The sequence below is a fragment of the Triturus cristatus genome, chromosome 4_1 (genome assembly GCF_964204655.1).
Source record: "Triturus cristatus chromosome 4_1, aTriCri1.1, whole genome shotgun sequence".
Lineage (NCBI taxonomy): Eukaryota > Metazoa > Chordata > Amphibia > Caudata > Salamandridae > Triturus > Triturus cristatus.
In genome coordinates, this window is record NC_140585.1 from 1,101,514,910 (window position 1) to 1,101,530,765 (window position 15,856).

The 15,856-nt window shown below is 47.1% G+C and overlaps 1 protein-coding gene across 2 annotated transcripts in view; it reads left to right on the plus strand.

Annotated features, from left to right (window-relative positions):
* REDIC1 (regulator of DNA class I crossover intermediates 1) overlaps window positions 1–15,856 on the plus strand; it is a 960,655-nt gene that overhangs the window by 63,633 nt on the left and 881,166 nt on the right. For both annotated transcript variants that reach the window (XM_085654103.1, XM_085654104.1), the window contains one exon: window positions 15,169–15,310. In XM_085654103.1, the coding sequence (XP_085510229.1) occupies window positions 15,169–15,310 (142 nt within the window). The remainder of the gene's footprint in view (window positions 1–15,168; window positions 15,311–15,856) is intronic.

Here is a 15,856-nt window from a genome sequence, read left to right on the forward strand (position 1 = left end):
TGATAAATCGTGTCCGTCTTCATCCACATAGGAGCTTTATACCCCGCGATTTTGAGCGGCGCCTTGAGCGTGATCTACGGTTCGATTTCCCTTTAGGTTTGACAGTCTTCTGTGCGGCCTTTCCAGAGGGCGCCTCCAAGTCAATATGTGGCGGGATGTGCCACTTGAGCTTCTGCCTCTCGTCCGTCCAGGCAAAGACCTCTTCGGGGGTGTCGAAGAACAGCGTGCGTGATTTATAGATAACCCTCAGCCGAGCCGGGTGAAGCAAGGCATACTGGATCTTCAGGTCCCGGAGCCGGGCCTTCGCAGCCATGAACGATTGCCAGCGTTGTTGCACCAGTCCCGTCTAGTCTGGAAAAATTTAAATGGGATGGGAGGCATAGTGAAGTTTGCCAGCCAATCTGGCTTGCGTAAGGATAGCTTCGTGTTCATGAAAGTTTAGGAGCCTGGCGATAATGGGCCGTGGTCTAGCCCCGGCGGCGGCTTCTGCATCAAGGCGCGATGTGCACGTTCGAGAATAAAGCATTGGGACAGAGAGGACTGAGGGATCCATCTCGCAATCCACATGGTAAGGAACTGTTCCATGTTATTGACTTTGCAGCCCTCCGGGAAGCCCACTAAGCGAAGGTTGTTCCTCCAAGTTCTGCCCTCGGCATTTTCTGCTCTGATCGCAAGTCTCTTTGTGATAGATTTCAGAGAGAATACCCTCTTTTGGAGGGATGTGACTGTGTCCTCTGTAGTAGATATACGGGTCTCGGCCTCTGTTATCCTATCGACCGGTTTGCGGAGATCTTGGCGGATCAGCATGACATCCGAACCCACCGCCCCGATCTTAGCCTCCAGTGTGGCTCGAGACTGTGTTATTGCCCCCATGAGTGCAGCGTTGTCTGGGCCGGTAAAGGCCTGGCGCGCCGGTTCTGCTACCTGTGCCACGGCATAGCGATCCAACGGGCCCTGCAGCTTGTCCCGGGTCATTTGCAATGGTAGTAGTCCGTTCCAAACAATGTTGGCGTAGGTCCACAGGGGTCGGCATGCAGGGCGATCACGTCTGTCTGTAGCCACAATAGTACTGTCCCTTAAAGAGCGAAGGGTCCTCTGTGACTGTCGATCCAGATGTCTGTCTTCGAGGCAGGCAGGCGTGAAGGTGACCCACCCACAGGCTGCACCAGACCTAGCCCGACCGCTAACGCGTGCAGCTACCTTCCAACCCCTAATGGGCGCCTCCGCACAGCCCCTCTCTGCAGCGCTGCACAGCTCCCGCGCAGAAGCGTCTCCAAGCGGCCGTTGTAGGTATAGGAGGTGGTCTCCCCGCTTGCTGTTGCTGGTTAGGCCAGGACGCAGGGAGGCAGTCTTCATACAGAGTCCCTGCTACTAAGCGGTAAGGGCACATGTAGGACACAACGCGGATCATGGTTGCCCACTCCGCCGAGTCCCTGGATTAATGGAGGGCCAGGCCTGTGTAGTACGTAGAGGAGGTGTAGGCCGCAGCAGACAGCAAAGGAGGTCGCAGCACTCGTCAAATCCGCACAACCAACACTAGCCAGGCTGCCCTGCACTTAATCACACCTGTGACAGGTGCGAGGGGGGGTGCCACTAGAATCCCAGGCGGGCCGGGCCACGTCATCAGATTACGGCATAAGTCCCAGGCAGGGGTATGACATCATAAGGAGCACCCAGGGCTCCAGGACCACACGGCTAGAGGAGGGGGGGGGTTGGCTCTGGGATCTCCAATCCCACAAGAAGCCGCCTCTCCCACAGGCAACACGAGGTAGAGTCAGAGCCCAGAGGGTCGCAATGCTCCGATATGTCGGGGTCCAGCGTCACCGGCCAATGGGTCCGCCGAGCGAGGCGTCCCCCCAACTGAGTCCTGGCACAGAGGTGCTGCGCGTGACCGCAGCCCACCGCAATGCAGGCTGGCTCCCAGCTCCGACTCTGGGACCATCACACGGCTCGTCACCGGTAGTCGCCAGGCGGGTAAACGTCCAGGATCTCTAGTGGTGGGCAGCGCTCGACCGTGGGCCCACCGCACCCTTCTCCGGCGCTGCACAGACCCTCAGTGTCACTTCATGACCCCGGGTTTCCCTCGCCCCAGCCGCCACACGGCCTGGGCCCCACTCCAAAGGTCACCACCAGCCCGTTACTTCGGTCGTGCTGCTCCCGGGCGTAGTCTGGTCTGAAGTCGGCAATGAGCCAGGATGGTCCGTGGGGCAGTGTGGGCCCGGGCTCCGCTCGCCGGTTCTCCCACAACGTCGTTGTCTCTGCCTCAATCGGGGTTTGGTCGTCCCCACGAGATAGCATGGGCATAGGGGACTATATGTCAGGTAGTCTGGGGGTAGGATGCAGGGTGATGAAACAGGATAGTTGTAGGATTATGAGCGGGCCTCCGGAGCTCTTCTAAAGCGCGTCTGCTGTTGTGGACGGCTTGGCCACACCCCTGTCCGAACCATAACTCTCTTTGACCTTCTGCATGGGTTGCCTTTGCCAAGACTTGTTGGTGCTCCCGCTGGACACCGACTCCCAGCACTCCTTTGTGGGAGAGCTCGTATCCGGCTCCTGGTCGTCCTCGACGTCTCCTAGTCCCCATAGCTGCAGAGTCGAGGACTCCCTTAACGCACCTAAAGCACCCAACATCGGGGGTCATTCGACTACCGAGCCCCTGGTCACTCCTGAGTTACCCAGACTCTATCCCCTCTGTTTTCAGGTTCTTCTCGACAACAATCCACCTTTGGATTCCAACGTACACCTTTCTTCCTTCCAGCAGCGGCTCTTCTTCAAAGTCCTCCATTGAGTTTGATAGTGGTTTACGATGCCAATTCAGACCTATGCACCCAGCTTCCTTGGGATAGGTAACTTGGGTACCTCGGTATCCACGGGTGGGGTGGCTCTCCAACCTTCTCTTTTCCACGGGGTTTCCTCGCAGTGCATTGGGAAGGGTCCTTAATCTCTAAAACTTCAACCCTGACTTTCCCAAAGAATTGTACGGAGCACACAGTCGTGTTCCCACGCGTTGCCTGTCCTCCGTGGGTTCCCTACTTACTCACCTTGGGTGGTTCCTTAGGGTCAAAGCGATTCTACGTCCTCTCAACACTGTCTTGACTCGAGGCGTGGTTCTAATACCACTATTTTAGTATATGGTTTGGACCCCCCCCCCCCCCCCCCCCTTGGGTGCCCACTGTGTATTTGTGCTATTTACTTTAATTTCTGAGCTACAGTATTGTGTGCTTTGGGATTATCTCCTTGTAGGAGATACTGTGTCGTAAATACATATTTTTATAACTACTGTGTGGTTCTCCTTTCACTTAACCAATACTATAAGGTTGCATTCTGGTTAAACAAGCTGCTTAACTTTCCTTCAAGACTAAGCCTGTAGTCTGCTCTCCACATTTACCACTTGGATAGCTTTCTAAGGTGATCTTTGACGTCTTAAATCACCATACAGGTTGTTTGGACTGGTACAGGGTGCCCACTTTAATTAGTGGACAGCAAATACCAGGCCAACTTCTCACAGCGTGTTTCCAGTGCCATGGGACACAGCCCTCATAAAGTGTGGAATTGAGCAAATCAACCACCACTTGTAGCACCTGAGGATCAAGAAGCCCCAACTTGGCTAAAGGAAGAGGGTCTAAGGAAGAGCCTGATTTAATTGATTGCAGCATGGTCAGAAATCCAGAAAGGTCCAAGTGAGGCCATGACTCAATTTTTTTGGGCCGAGCCTGGCATATACTGAAGAGTATTAAGACTGAATGAAGAATATTACCTAATCACACTATCAAAGTCCCCAACTTGTATTCCTGCCATTGTGTTTTCAGCCAGGTGTGATTGAATAGTGGCTACCTTGTCCTAAAAAAAATGAGCTAGTTCTGTGCTTTCAGATTGGGACAGAAGAGCTGCAGGGGACAGATTACTAGCATCAGATAATTTTTTGACCACATGAAAAAGTGTCTTAAGAGAGTTCTGAATGTTGTAATGTTTTGTGAGTATTAGGATGCTCGTGCTGCTCTGCACAATGTGTGATGTTTGTTGATCACCATTTTATATTCAGTTTTATCCTCTGGCTTGCACGTCTTCCTCCAGAGTCCTACGAGACCATTACAAACGGGTTTTCTCTAAATTAAGCATATCGTTGAACCATGTAGCCGGCGGGTGCGATCTTACTGTGGCCTTAACTATCAATAGAAGAGCAGACTCCAAAGTTTATGATCCTGTGGTCTATCAAAGGCTGATCTACTAAGACCTTCTGCTTTAGGTCTGATTTGGAACTTCGAAGCAGTATATTCAAGGCTGAGGCATCTAGTTTACAGAAATTCCTGGACTTGATAGTAGGGTTGGAAGGGCTTGCAGATGTTGGTGGCACTATTCTAACAAGAAAGGAACAGCCAGATGATAAGACCAAGGAAGCAAAATAGGTGCCGCTACAAGAATATCCTCTATATTAGAAAACATGGGATCCAGAAGATGACTAGTGTAGGAGGCTGGCTTAATATATGTTGCACACTTATTTAAGTGAAGCACCTTGCACTAATCCATACAACCCTTATGGTGGTTTCAGTGATCTTAGACAACCTTAGAAAGCTCTATAAATGGTAGCTGTGGAGAGCAGCCTTCAGGCTTAGTGCAGAAGGTGTGTTAAGCAGCATGTTTTACCAGATTTAATCATGTAGTGTTGGTTAAACAGAAAAGAACCACACAGTGTAGTTATAAAAATGTCTTTTTATTACACAACACTCACTAACGCATTAGTATATCTCCTACGTTAGATATCAACACAAATACACTATAAGATTTCAACTGCAAGAGGTAAGTACGCACAATACAGAGTGGTCTCCAGGGGGAGACCAAACCTTATACTAAAAAAGTGGAATGCAAACTGCGACCGAAGTCGGGACTTGGACCAGAGGACTCAAAAGAGCTGGGGACCTAAGGAACCACCCAAGGTAAGTACACAGGAACCCCACGGAGGCAGTGTGCAGAGTGGAAACACAGCCTCCTACTCCATAGAATTCAACAGGAAAGTCACAGTTACAGTTTGGAAGAAGGAGGACCCTTCGCAGTGGGCCCTAGAGAAATCCAGTGGAAGACAGATGTTGGAGAGTCACCTCACCCGTGGATACCCCAGGAACTTGGATATCTACACCAGGTAAGATGGGTGCATAGGTGTGAAGTGACGTCTGAAACCACCGTAGACCACAATGGAGGATTTCGTAAAGATGCCGTTGGTGACGGCTGTTCAAGAGTCTGGTGGAATCCAAGGGTGGATTCTTCAAAAGAAGAACCTGCAAGCAGAGGAGACAGAGTCTATGCCACTCTGAGGTGACCAGGAGGCACGGACCTATGCCACTCTGAGGTGACCTTCTTGCTGCAGCTGTGGAGACTAGGCGAAGCTGAGGAAGGCCATGAGCCGTGCACGAGCTGCCCCACATCGGAAGTCGAGAGCCAGGGGATCAGTACCCAGCTGGAGCACCAACAAGTCTTGGAAGCTGCAACAAGAGTGGAAAGCGGAGGTGGAGCAACATTGAGACCAGCACGGTCCAAGGGACTCCACATGTTCAGGAAAGACAGATCAGACCCAGAGCAAGCAGAGGTGCTCACTGAATCAGGAGAAGACCCTGGAGAGGGCCCACTGGCCAAAGGCACAGGACCTCGAGCAGCTTACCAAAGATGAAGGCTCACGGTACAGAGTATGCGGTGAGGACACTGATCTTCGCAGGAAGGGAATCTGGAGCTTCTAGTAGCCCGAATATCTCTGGAGTGCAGAGTCAACCGGCCTTGGCAACAGCAAGTTGACGCGGTTCACTGGGGTCTGTCCCAGCGCTTCCATTGAGGGATACTGGCCTCAAAGTCGCAGAGAGGACAACAGGTCAGGCCTCGAGGGAGTTGTAGAACCACCACTTGTGTTTATGAGCCTTTCAAAGTCTGTGGGTCGTCAGGAGCAGGAGACTGGTCAGCTTCATTGTGGTACCAGCAGAAGTAGAAGTATAAAGATGCTTATTAAGCGCTCCAATGCCGAGGCGTTTTGGAGCTGGTGTGTGTAAGTGAGGCAAAATAATAGACTGATAGCTACTCAAGGTTAAGCAGCCGGAAGGAGGGGAGTGACTCCTTCACTCCAGGGGAGATTACTTTGGGTGTCCTTGATGCCCACAGGTCTGTTAAAAATCCTGGAAGAAGCACAGATACAGACGGCGAGGAAGACATGCTGAACAGCGAGACCAGGGGCAGCAGGAGTCTTCCACGGTGCAGTCTCGGTTTTAGACGAAGTCCAAGTGCCCAGATGGTTGAAGTGTGATGTGGTTTCAGACTTGAGTCTTATCCCAGGACATATCTGAGGACATACCCACAGGTAAGCCCTTTTATACCCTAAGAAAGGGGTTAGGATGACTCGGGGACCCCTCCCAGAGGAGGGGCTGGACAGAGGGGAGGAGACTCCCCTGTTCTATGTCCAGTTTAGCGCCAGAGTGGGAGCCAAGGACTTCTAGAACTGATTCCAACTGTAGTATGTATGGAGGGCACCAGATGTGCCTTTCCAAGCAGTCTGGTGGTGCTGGCAAGCCCCTTCACCCCCCTTATACGAAGTCCTGTCTGCGAGGCTGTCACACCTCCCTGTGACAGGTAACCTATTGTTCTACCTTACCCTGCTTGAGATCAGTAGCAGGCGGGCAGAATTGTGTCTTGGGTCGGCAGTAGTACTAGCTTGCTGGCAGTCCCTGGAAAGCTGTTAACCGGAGTACTGTGGGCTTCCCGGACGAGGCCCCCAGTGCATGAAATCATACCTCCAACACCATCAATGGTGTTGGGGTATGATTCCACCATGTTTGATACCAAACATGCTCAGGTTCGGCACAGCCACTATATAGTTAGCCATCGCGTAGTGATGGATGGCCACTATATGTTTCAAAATGGCTGACCGCACTTTCAAAGCCTAGAGAATCAACTCTGGGGTTTGTAGGGGTGTCCTGCTCATGCAGGAGCATCCCCACACTTATAACCCAGCACCTTGCCTTCAGGATTGAAAGGACTGCCTTAGGGGTGACTGATCGGTTTTAAGTGTAGTCACCTTAGATAGAAGGACACTTATATCTGAAGTAAGTGGTGCTAGCACCAGCGTACACAGGCTGCAATGATAAGCTTGTAGTCACAGTTTGAGTGGTCTCTCCTGGATGGCATTATACATGCTGCATCCCATGGGAGACCCTTGGTGTACCTATGCCCTGGGTACCTTAGCACCATATACTAGGGACTTGTAGGGGTACACCAGTTGTCAATTGTGGAGGTACAAAACTACTTACCAAGTCAAACTTAGGGAGGAAGCACTGTGACTGGGGTCCTCATTAAGCCATGTCTCCGTAAGAAATATAGCATCCAGATCCAGATCTAGGGGAAATCCATCCCAGTACGATTTGGACCATTAGGGCTGAATAAGGAATGGGGAATTGCCATGAGAATCTGTTATCCCAGGTTCAGTCTCCAGGTGATTTCTCATGTTGGCTCATGTGATCTGCAGCTTTCAACAGCCGAAAAGTCCAGGTGAAAGTAAACCTCTCATAATTCTGATGGGGCTGTCAATCAAGGTACCTCAGACCATTTCACCCATTCTGGGTGGATATTCTGATGCACATTTGTCCTGTTCTTGACCCCCTGGATAAGATTGGCAGTCCCAAATAGGAAACTAAAGAAATTACCCCGAAATGCTGTGACAAACATCCCAGTATGTCAGCAACTCTATGTTTTAGTTTTCCATTAACAAGCTACTGCCTGGAATTTAGCTTAGAAACTTAGCTGAGGTGGTACAGGTAAGATGACACCTGCTCAGCAAAGTCTCTGCTGAAAACCCAGATATTGTCGTCAGCCTGGTGGAGGTCTCAAAGTATGTCAGTCGTTCTTCAGCCACAACAGTGGAGTACATTCCTCCACTGCCATGGTGGACTGACGGACTGGCTTCTAAACCCAAAATGAGGCCTTATATCTTGATGTGTACACCTGGAAACAATAGTGGGAAATGGAGGTTTGTTAATTCTGGAATGCTTCCTGATGATAAGGATCCTTTATAAATGATAGATAGAGCAGTATATTTCGCTCCTTAAAAGTGCTGTTTTCCTTGCCAGTCATTTGGAAAGGGCAAGCGGATTGTTTTTTGTTAAAAAATAATGATTTTACTGGAAGAGGTCCTTGCCCACTTCAAACCCTAAAAATCACTGGTGTTTCTGTATGATTGAAATGTTGAAGTACACAAACTGGGATATTGGTAGCACTCATCTGCTCCCCTTGGTAGAGTTGCTGACACATTTGTTGAAGAGTCATTATTCTGAATTGGTATTTATATGTACATTTCAGTATTCAGATTGAGACTGGGTCAGTCAACCCAGATGGAGTGATGTTTGTGGAACTCCCTTTTCTTTCATATTTCTCTAGTCTTTCACCTTCTGATTTAATGCAGTGCATCTCATCTTATGCAGGGCTGCTGAAGATAGAGGTTTCTAGAAAATCGAAGGATGAAATTATTTTGTCATGCATCCAGTTTGAGTCCTATACCTCGTAGGACTCAAACTGAATGCAAAACGAAATAATTTAATTGCAAGTAGGACCTTCTTAACTATGGCTATTTCCATGTGCCCCTACGTCTAATGAGCTTGCTGTTACATTCATTAGTTAAGTAGATACCTGGATATCCTGACTCCTTTAAAGTTCTCCCTCTTGTCCGTAGGAAGGTCTTCAGCAAATTCTTGCCAATTTCCAAAGGGACCTATTATAAGTGCATAACAAAGCTGTTGTTAATCTAGCAGCTTTCATAGACGTGACAGATGAGCCGCATACTTTGCTTCTTAAAGAGTCAATCTTGTTTCTTCCTTTATTGAAAGGACTATCAGTAAGGGTAAATGGGTATGTCTTTATCTAGCAGCAGCTACAGTCACTAAATCTGGCTGGCAGTCCTGATCATCCATGCCGGGGGGAGATCACAACAGATGCTTGGGTCCTACAAACAGTTCAAGGGTTCCATATAGAGTTTTATGGTACCCCCTTTCAGGTGACTGGACCTCGTCTAATCTAATTCTCTTCAAGGGAAGCAACTCTGATAGACACGGAGGTCCACGCTTTGATGACCAAAGGGGCTACTCAACCAATGACCATTCACCTCCACTGCTTTGTCAGCAACCTTTTCTGGTGGACAAGTCAGATGGGGGTCAACGCCCAGGAATAAACCTACAAGAGTTCAAAGAATGGCTAGTGTACCAGTATTTCAAAGAGGAGGACATCCACCTCCTGCGAGATGTTCTTCGCCCATCAGATTGGATGGCTCACTTAGACCTCAAGGATGCCTACCTGTCAGTCCCCATCTTTTGCCCTCACAGGTTGTTCCTTCAGTTTATGTATCGTCAACATGCGTTCAAGTTTGCAAGCCTTACCTTCGGACTCTCCTCAGCTGCCCAGATTCTTCAGCTGGAGGCCGGACCCACAAGCGGTGCAAAAGATGCTTTTCTACAGGAATGAGCTTCAGAGCAGGGTTATGCGTTTCCTCTGTTTGCAATGATCATGCAGGCCTCTGCCCAGATCCAACGACAGTGAGCGGATGTGGTAAGGATCACACCATTGTGGAAATCACAAGTATGTTTTCTGGTTCTTCTGGAACTTTCCTGGGATTCTCCAATCCGACTCTCCCTATTTCCTCACCTCCTTCTCAATCTGAATCAGCTTGCTCACCAGTTGGTGTTGGAGGGCTCCCTGACCCTGATGGCTTGGAGGATTAGAGGGAACGGTGGTTGGTCCCAGGCCTTTCGCAACATGCTGAGGAACTCATATTCAAGGCATGGGCAGATAGTACAGTCAAGAGGTAAATGTCAGCTTGGACCCAATAGACCTGTTGTTGTCTGCGAAGGGGTATGGATCCCGTTGTCGCTGACTTCGTTCAGGTGTTAAATTTCCTAGCGAGTCTGGCAACTGAAGAATTGACCTATCAGTCCATCAATACCTTCTGCTATCTCAGCAGGGCATTGCGGTGAAGGGCGCACTGATAGGAGACCATCTTTTCTGATGCAGGCTCCTGAGTGGAATCCGGTAATCCCTCCCTTCAGCTCTGCTGTACTCAGTTGCATGTGATGTCAATCGGGTACTAAATTTATTTTTGTCCTGGCAGCTAAACGGGTACCTGTCCCATTAAAGAGCTTTCCACCAAACTGGCAAAGCTACGATGCCTAGTTTCCTGTAGAAGAGTCTCGGATGTTCATTGGGTGATGCAAGAAGCAGGCATCGCTCTGACTGCCTTTGGGAAACATTCCGCCAGAGGAGCCATGGCTTCCAAGGCTTTTTTGCTTGGAGCGAGATTGGAGAACATATTAAAGCAGCGGATTGGTCCTCAGACTTTACCTTCAAAAGGTTTTTCTTCAAGCCAGTGCTGGATATGGCTCGGTTGGTGGTGAACAAGCTTTGAACCGGCATAATCCTCATCTATGTTACTAACATAGAATAAAAAATGTTCCTATCTATAATGTAAGAAAGTTTTAATTCTATTAAGGACGCGGAGGTAAGGATTATACCACCGGGTGAGACGTTTCTCTCAAGGAATCCCGCCCTGTGAAGTAAGTAAAGATTTTTCAAGACAAGCATACTGTAAAAATATTATGGTCATTAAGAAACCCAGGTAGCGGTGTTCTTCAGGGAGGGTATGTACTGTGTCTACACAAAGGAAAAGCCCCATACTGGTTATTTACTTTGATCACTGGATCGGATGGGAACTTACAAGAGCAGTAAAGAGGTTGCTGAAGCCTGACTTGCATGACCAAAAAGGAGGCTCAACAGGAAGGAAGGACTATCATGGACATGGGAGGAGCCTGATTGGATGTTAAAATGGACCACCATTGTTATGTGATTGGTTGTTATTTTATGTTGTTGTTTTATACTACTCCCAGAGACTCATTGGACAGGTAGTTTTTTTTTTCTTTCACTTTTCCAATAAAAACGTGTTTAAAAAAATGGCTGCTTTAATAAAAAGCAAAGAGAGTTTTAAGCATATTTCTCGACTCCTCGTCCTTAATAGAATGGAAACTTTCCTATAGAGTAGTTAGGAGCAATTTTCCTTCTCTGGCATAAAGGAAATTCTTTCATGGTATTTCTATGTGTATGTCTAGGAGGCAGATTATGAATCATTAATGGGGATCTTTTTCACTTTTTTCCTACCACAAAAGTTCAGGGGGCACTTCACAAAAAGTGCCAGCATCTTGAAGGAAAAATGTTTTAAAAAACAAACCGGCAATGGAAAAGCTAATAGGTTTGATTTTTTTTGTTTTTTTTGTTAAGGGAAGTATTTAGTAATAGTTTTGTGACTGTGTGTGGTACCCCTAGATGCTGGAGTAAGAAAGCCCCATAATTAAGTAACATCTTGGCTACAACAATGTGGATCATAGGAGTAGGGCTCACTTTGCCGAACAGACTGCATTAGCAGAGGTAAATTGCACCCTAACAAAAGAGGGTTATAAAAAGCAGTCAGGAGATGAAGCTCGAGTGTCAGATGGCAAACACAGCAAAATATAGCGTAGTAGATACTTCTATTTGAGCTGCATCCAGTGTGACCTCACTTGAAAAAATGTATACCAATAATGGATGGAATTTTGTGTTATTGATTAAACACTGGATGTTAAAAGTTGGTAACTGTTAGAATCCGGGTTCTCTGGTTGGCACAGGTAGGTACTTGTGACAAGCAGGGAACCTTTCCTCTAGTCAGGGAAAGGGGTTACACTACTAAAACAACCCCTGCTCACCCTCTAGGTAGCTTGACGCGAGCAGACAAGGCTTATCTCAGAGCGTTATAGGTTAAGCATTTGTGAACACATACAGTAACCAAGTGACAACACTACAAATGGACACCACACCGGTATTTATATTAAAAATATGGATTCTTTATATAGGATTATCACAAGACCATTAAACGATTCAAAATGCACAATACGGTTGCTTAGTTGGTAGAAGATTGCTTATTTTCTCTTAAGTTCTAAAATGCGACACTTTAAGTCAATGTACCTTAGATGCGACACGCAGGGCAACGAAAGTGTTGCAGCGATGCAGATGCGTTGAAGTTCTTGGTGCAAAAGAAATAAAGACGGGATCTTCCAGATGCGTTACGCTTCTCCGATGTTGCGAGAAGGCTCGACTCGATGCGTCAGCTACAGCGGCGTCACCTTTGACGAGATGCGACGACAGCGGCCTTGGCAGCGGCACTCTTCTCCTACGTTGCGAGACGCTTCTGCTCGATGCGATGCTGCAGCGGCGACACCCCTTCTGCGAGATGCGACGACAGCGGCTCCGACGGCGGCACGCTTCTCCGGGAATGCGAGGCGCTTTTCTGGATGCGGTGCAATGCGACAACTACGATGGCTGTGATGGCGACACGCTTCCTCCTCGATGCGAGACTCTTCTCTCGATGCGGTGCAATGCGACGGCTGCGATGGCGACACGCTTCTTCGGCGTTGCGAGACACTTCCGGAATGATGCGAGACGCTTCCGCTCGATGCGATGCTGCAGCGGTGACACCCGTTGCGAGATGCGACGACAGCGGCTCCGACGGCGACACGCTTCCCTTCCTTGCGTCGCGCTTCCAGCTCCTTGCGACACGCAGTCCCTCAGAAGGCCCAACAACAGCAGCAGGCACTTCCAAAAGACTCTGGGGAGCTGGGGGTGAAGTCCACTGGTCCTGGGACTTCGTTCAGGGGGGCAAGCTCAGTTCAAGCCCTTGGAGATCTTTTTAAAGCACAAGTTGAAGCAAAGTCTTTAGTAGTCTTTCTCCTCTCCTTCAGCAGCAAGGCAACCACTGCAGGCCAATCCCCCAGGTCAGGGACAGTACTCCTACAGCTTTCCCAGTTCCTTCTCCTCTGGCAGAGGTTCTTCTTGTTTCAGCAGGATCTAATTTCTTGGGAGCAGATTCCCAATACTTATACCCCTAATTCCTTTGTTCCTCTGGGGTAGAGGGGCCTTTGCCCAGTCCAAACCAGTTCTTGAGCACTCTGTTGACATGACTCTGCCTTTCTATTCAGGGTGCAGGGCAGAGACATCCGCCGCTCCGCAGGAGGTGGAGCCAGCATTGTGGCAGTAGAGCACAACCCTATTCAGAGCCCAGGTGTACTCCTCCCACCCATCTGACTGCCAATCTTCCTATTTACCACCAGGCTACTCAGCCCTGCCCCTCTGGGTTTCCCCAGCCCTGTCACTCACACAACCAGACAGGCATATACACATCATAGCAGAGGCGGGCTGAAATGGTCAGGCAAGCAAATACCAACTTTCTAAAAGTGGTATTTGCAAACACAGAATATTAAAATAAACTTTACTAAAAGATGTATTTTATTATTCTGAGTTCAGGCATACTAAACTCGAATTTCTACCATGTTCCCTGGGTCTGTTATGATCATAGAATGTAACAATTCTAGCAGCCCATTCTGGCCTATGGAGAACAGGTAGCCTTACAATAGTGAAAAATGAAAATGGCTGTAATTCACTATTAGGACATGCCACACACATCAGGGCTTGTCCTACCTTAGGCTTACAATGCACCCTGCCCTTGGGCCTACCATAGGGGTGACTGATATGAAGTTAAGGGAAGGTTTAGGGACTGGCAAGTGGGTGCACTGGCCCAGTCAGCATGACAGTACCAGACTGCACGCAGGTTCTGCAATGGCAGACCTTAGATACATTTTACCAGGCTGCTTCTGTGGGTGGCACAACCAGTGCTGCAAGCCCACCAGCAGCATTTGTATTTACAAGCCCTGGCACTCCGGGTGCACTTTACTGGGGTCTGACAGTAAACCAAATAAGCCAATCATGGAATCCAACCAACATACACATTTTAAATAGGGAGAGCATATGCACTTTAGCACTGAACAGCAGTGGTAAAGTGCCCAGAGTCATAAAACAGCCAACAATAGGTCAGAAACAATGCAGGAGGAAGGCCAAAAGTTTAGGGATGACCCTGCAAAAAGGGCCAAGTCCAACACTACCCAAAACAGTGAATGAAAAAGTATAGATGTAAATGTTGTTTGAATGCTTTGATCAGGATGCTGATGAATGTACCTGGTCTTAGTTAACACAATCTTTCTTTATCGGTCACTAATACTAGTCCAAGCATTCCAACTTCATACATAATGCTATGTTTCCCATTCAGCACCTATTTCTTAAACAAAACAGCCATCGCTCAGTAACTAAAGTGCTGTATGTGTAAACAAAGTAAATTCATCAAAGAACACAGTCACTTCATTATCATTTTACATGTGCACTCTAACAAAAGGACGACATCCTGCACACCAAACTCTAATAGGAATATAAATTGGCCATTGTAACAAACCATGAAATGCCACAATCTTGAAGGACAGCTCACCCAAGCAATGGCAGATCAGTAAAAGACATCAACCTTTGGATGAAAGAGGCTACCTTAAAGCCTTGTTTGTGCTTATACTTCTTATGGTGTTTTCTTGAAGGATCAATGACAGGAGGTATTCCTGAAAGCCAAACATTTCTGCATATAGCCAAACTTGGTCTCACACTGACAAAACACCTCCTGTATTTCCTATAAATGTTTAGGGAAGTCAAAAATGTGCCTATGTAAGAAGGGTTTCCACTCAGAATATTAAGAAAACTGATCAAATGCTGTGATCGGGTATCCTTAGTACTGAAGCTGTAAAAGAGACCTGAGATACCTTCCACTGCACGGCATGATTAGACAGTGATACTGCAGGCTCCCTTCAAGGATCAGTGTAAATGTTTTTAGCCTTTTCATTCTTCTTCCTATTAGCTTTATTACCTTTATTTTCTTAATTTTTTCTATTACAAATGGTTGTTGAAATGTGTTCAGAAATATTTCGCTTTAGCTTGTAATATTTTAAGGTAAATTGCCTTTATAGTTTATTAAAAAAAAAAAATAATTCTGTCATTGTAGCTTGTAGATAGGTTGCTAGAACTAGCCATGTGAAACATGAGAATTGTTAACATCAATAACAATATCAGATCTATTTAAATGCTTTCTGTTCATTTCAGTGTTGAATGCTGTAATTGCCTCAAGATGTTTCAGCATGCTGTTACAAAAAATATACTTGACAAATTCCCACACTGATAAAGGAGTTGCCTCCTAGTTTTATATGTAATTGTATAAGAATGATATTGCATATCTAGATCACTATTATTATTTTTTTGCAGGAATTTTTTGAAAAAAAGAAGCTAAAATCCAAGATGAAGCTTTTAGAAGTTTCTTTGTCCCCATCCAGGAATTCTGCAATTAGTCTGGATCTCCTTAACCTTTATGTTGTTAATCAGATAGCGTCTAAAAAAGATAAATCTGGTAAGTCTGTTTGGTTTTTCTCACAGTTTTTAAAGCACACTAAGAAAGTTCTGGACTCAGTTCAGTTCATAAAGCTTTATTCGGTACATATAAAATGACCATAAAAGCACAGCAAAAAAGAATAAAACATACATTTGGGTATCAGGTACAACAAGTTTGCAGACAAAACCTAAATATTACAAATATAATAGGTTAAAAACACATACTTTTCCTGGCCTTAATAGATTGGGTTAAAAACATAGCAGTAAAAAAACAGATATCGACATGTTGTAAGTTAAAGATTAAGCTCATAGCCTGCTTAACTGTACGTACACCATATTTAATTTAAAAAACATAAGTTTTAAATAGGCAATACCGAAATTCATATACAGTTTACAGATTAAGAGAACGTGCTTAGTGCTCTGTTTGGAGACGCCATCGCACATGCAGGGCCCCTGCCGATGTTTCTTAAGTGTTGGCAGTGCCACTAAGTGATGAGCTATACCAAACATCAGTCTGGTCAGCACAAACTTATGGGATGGCCTTGTCACCCATACTAGATAAATG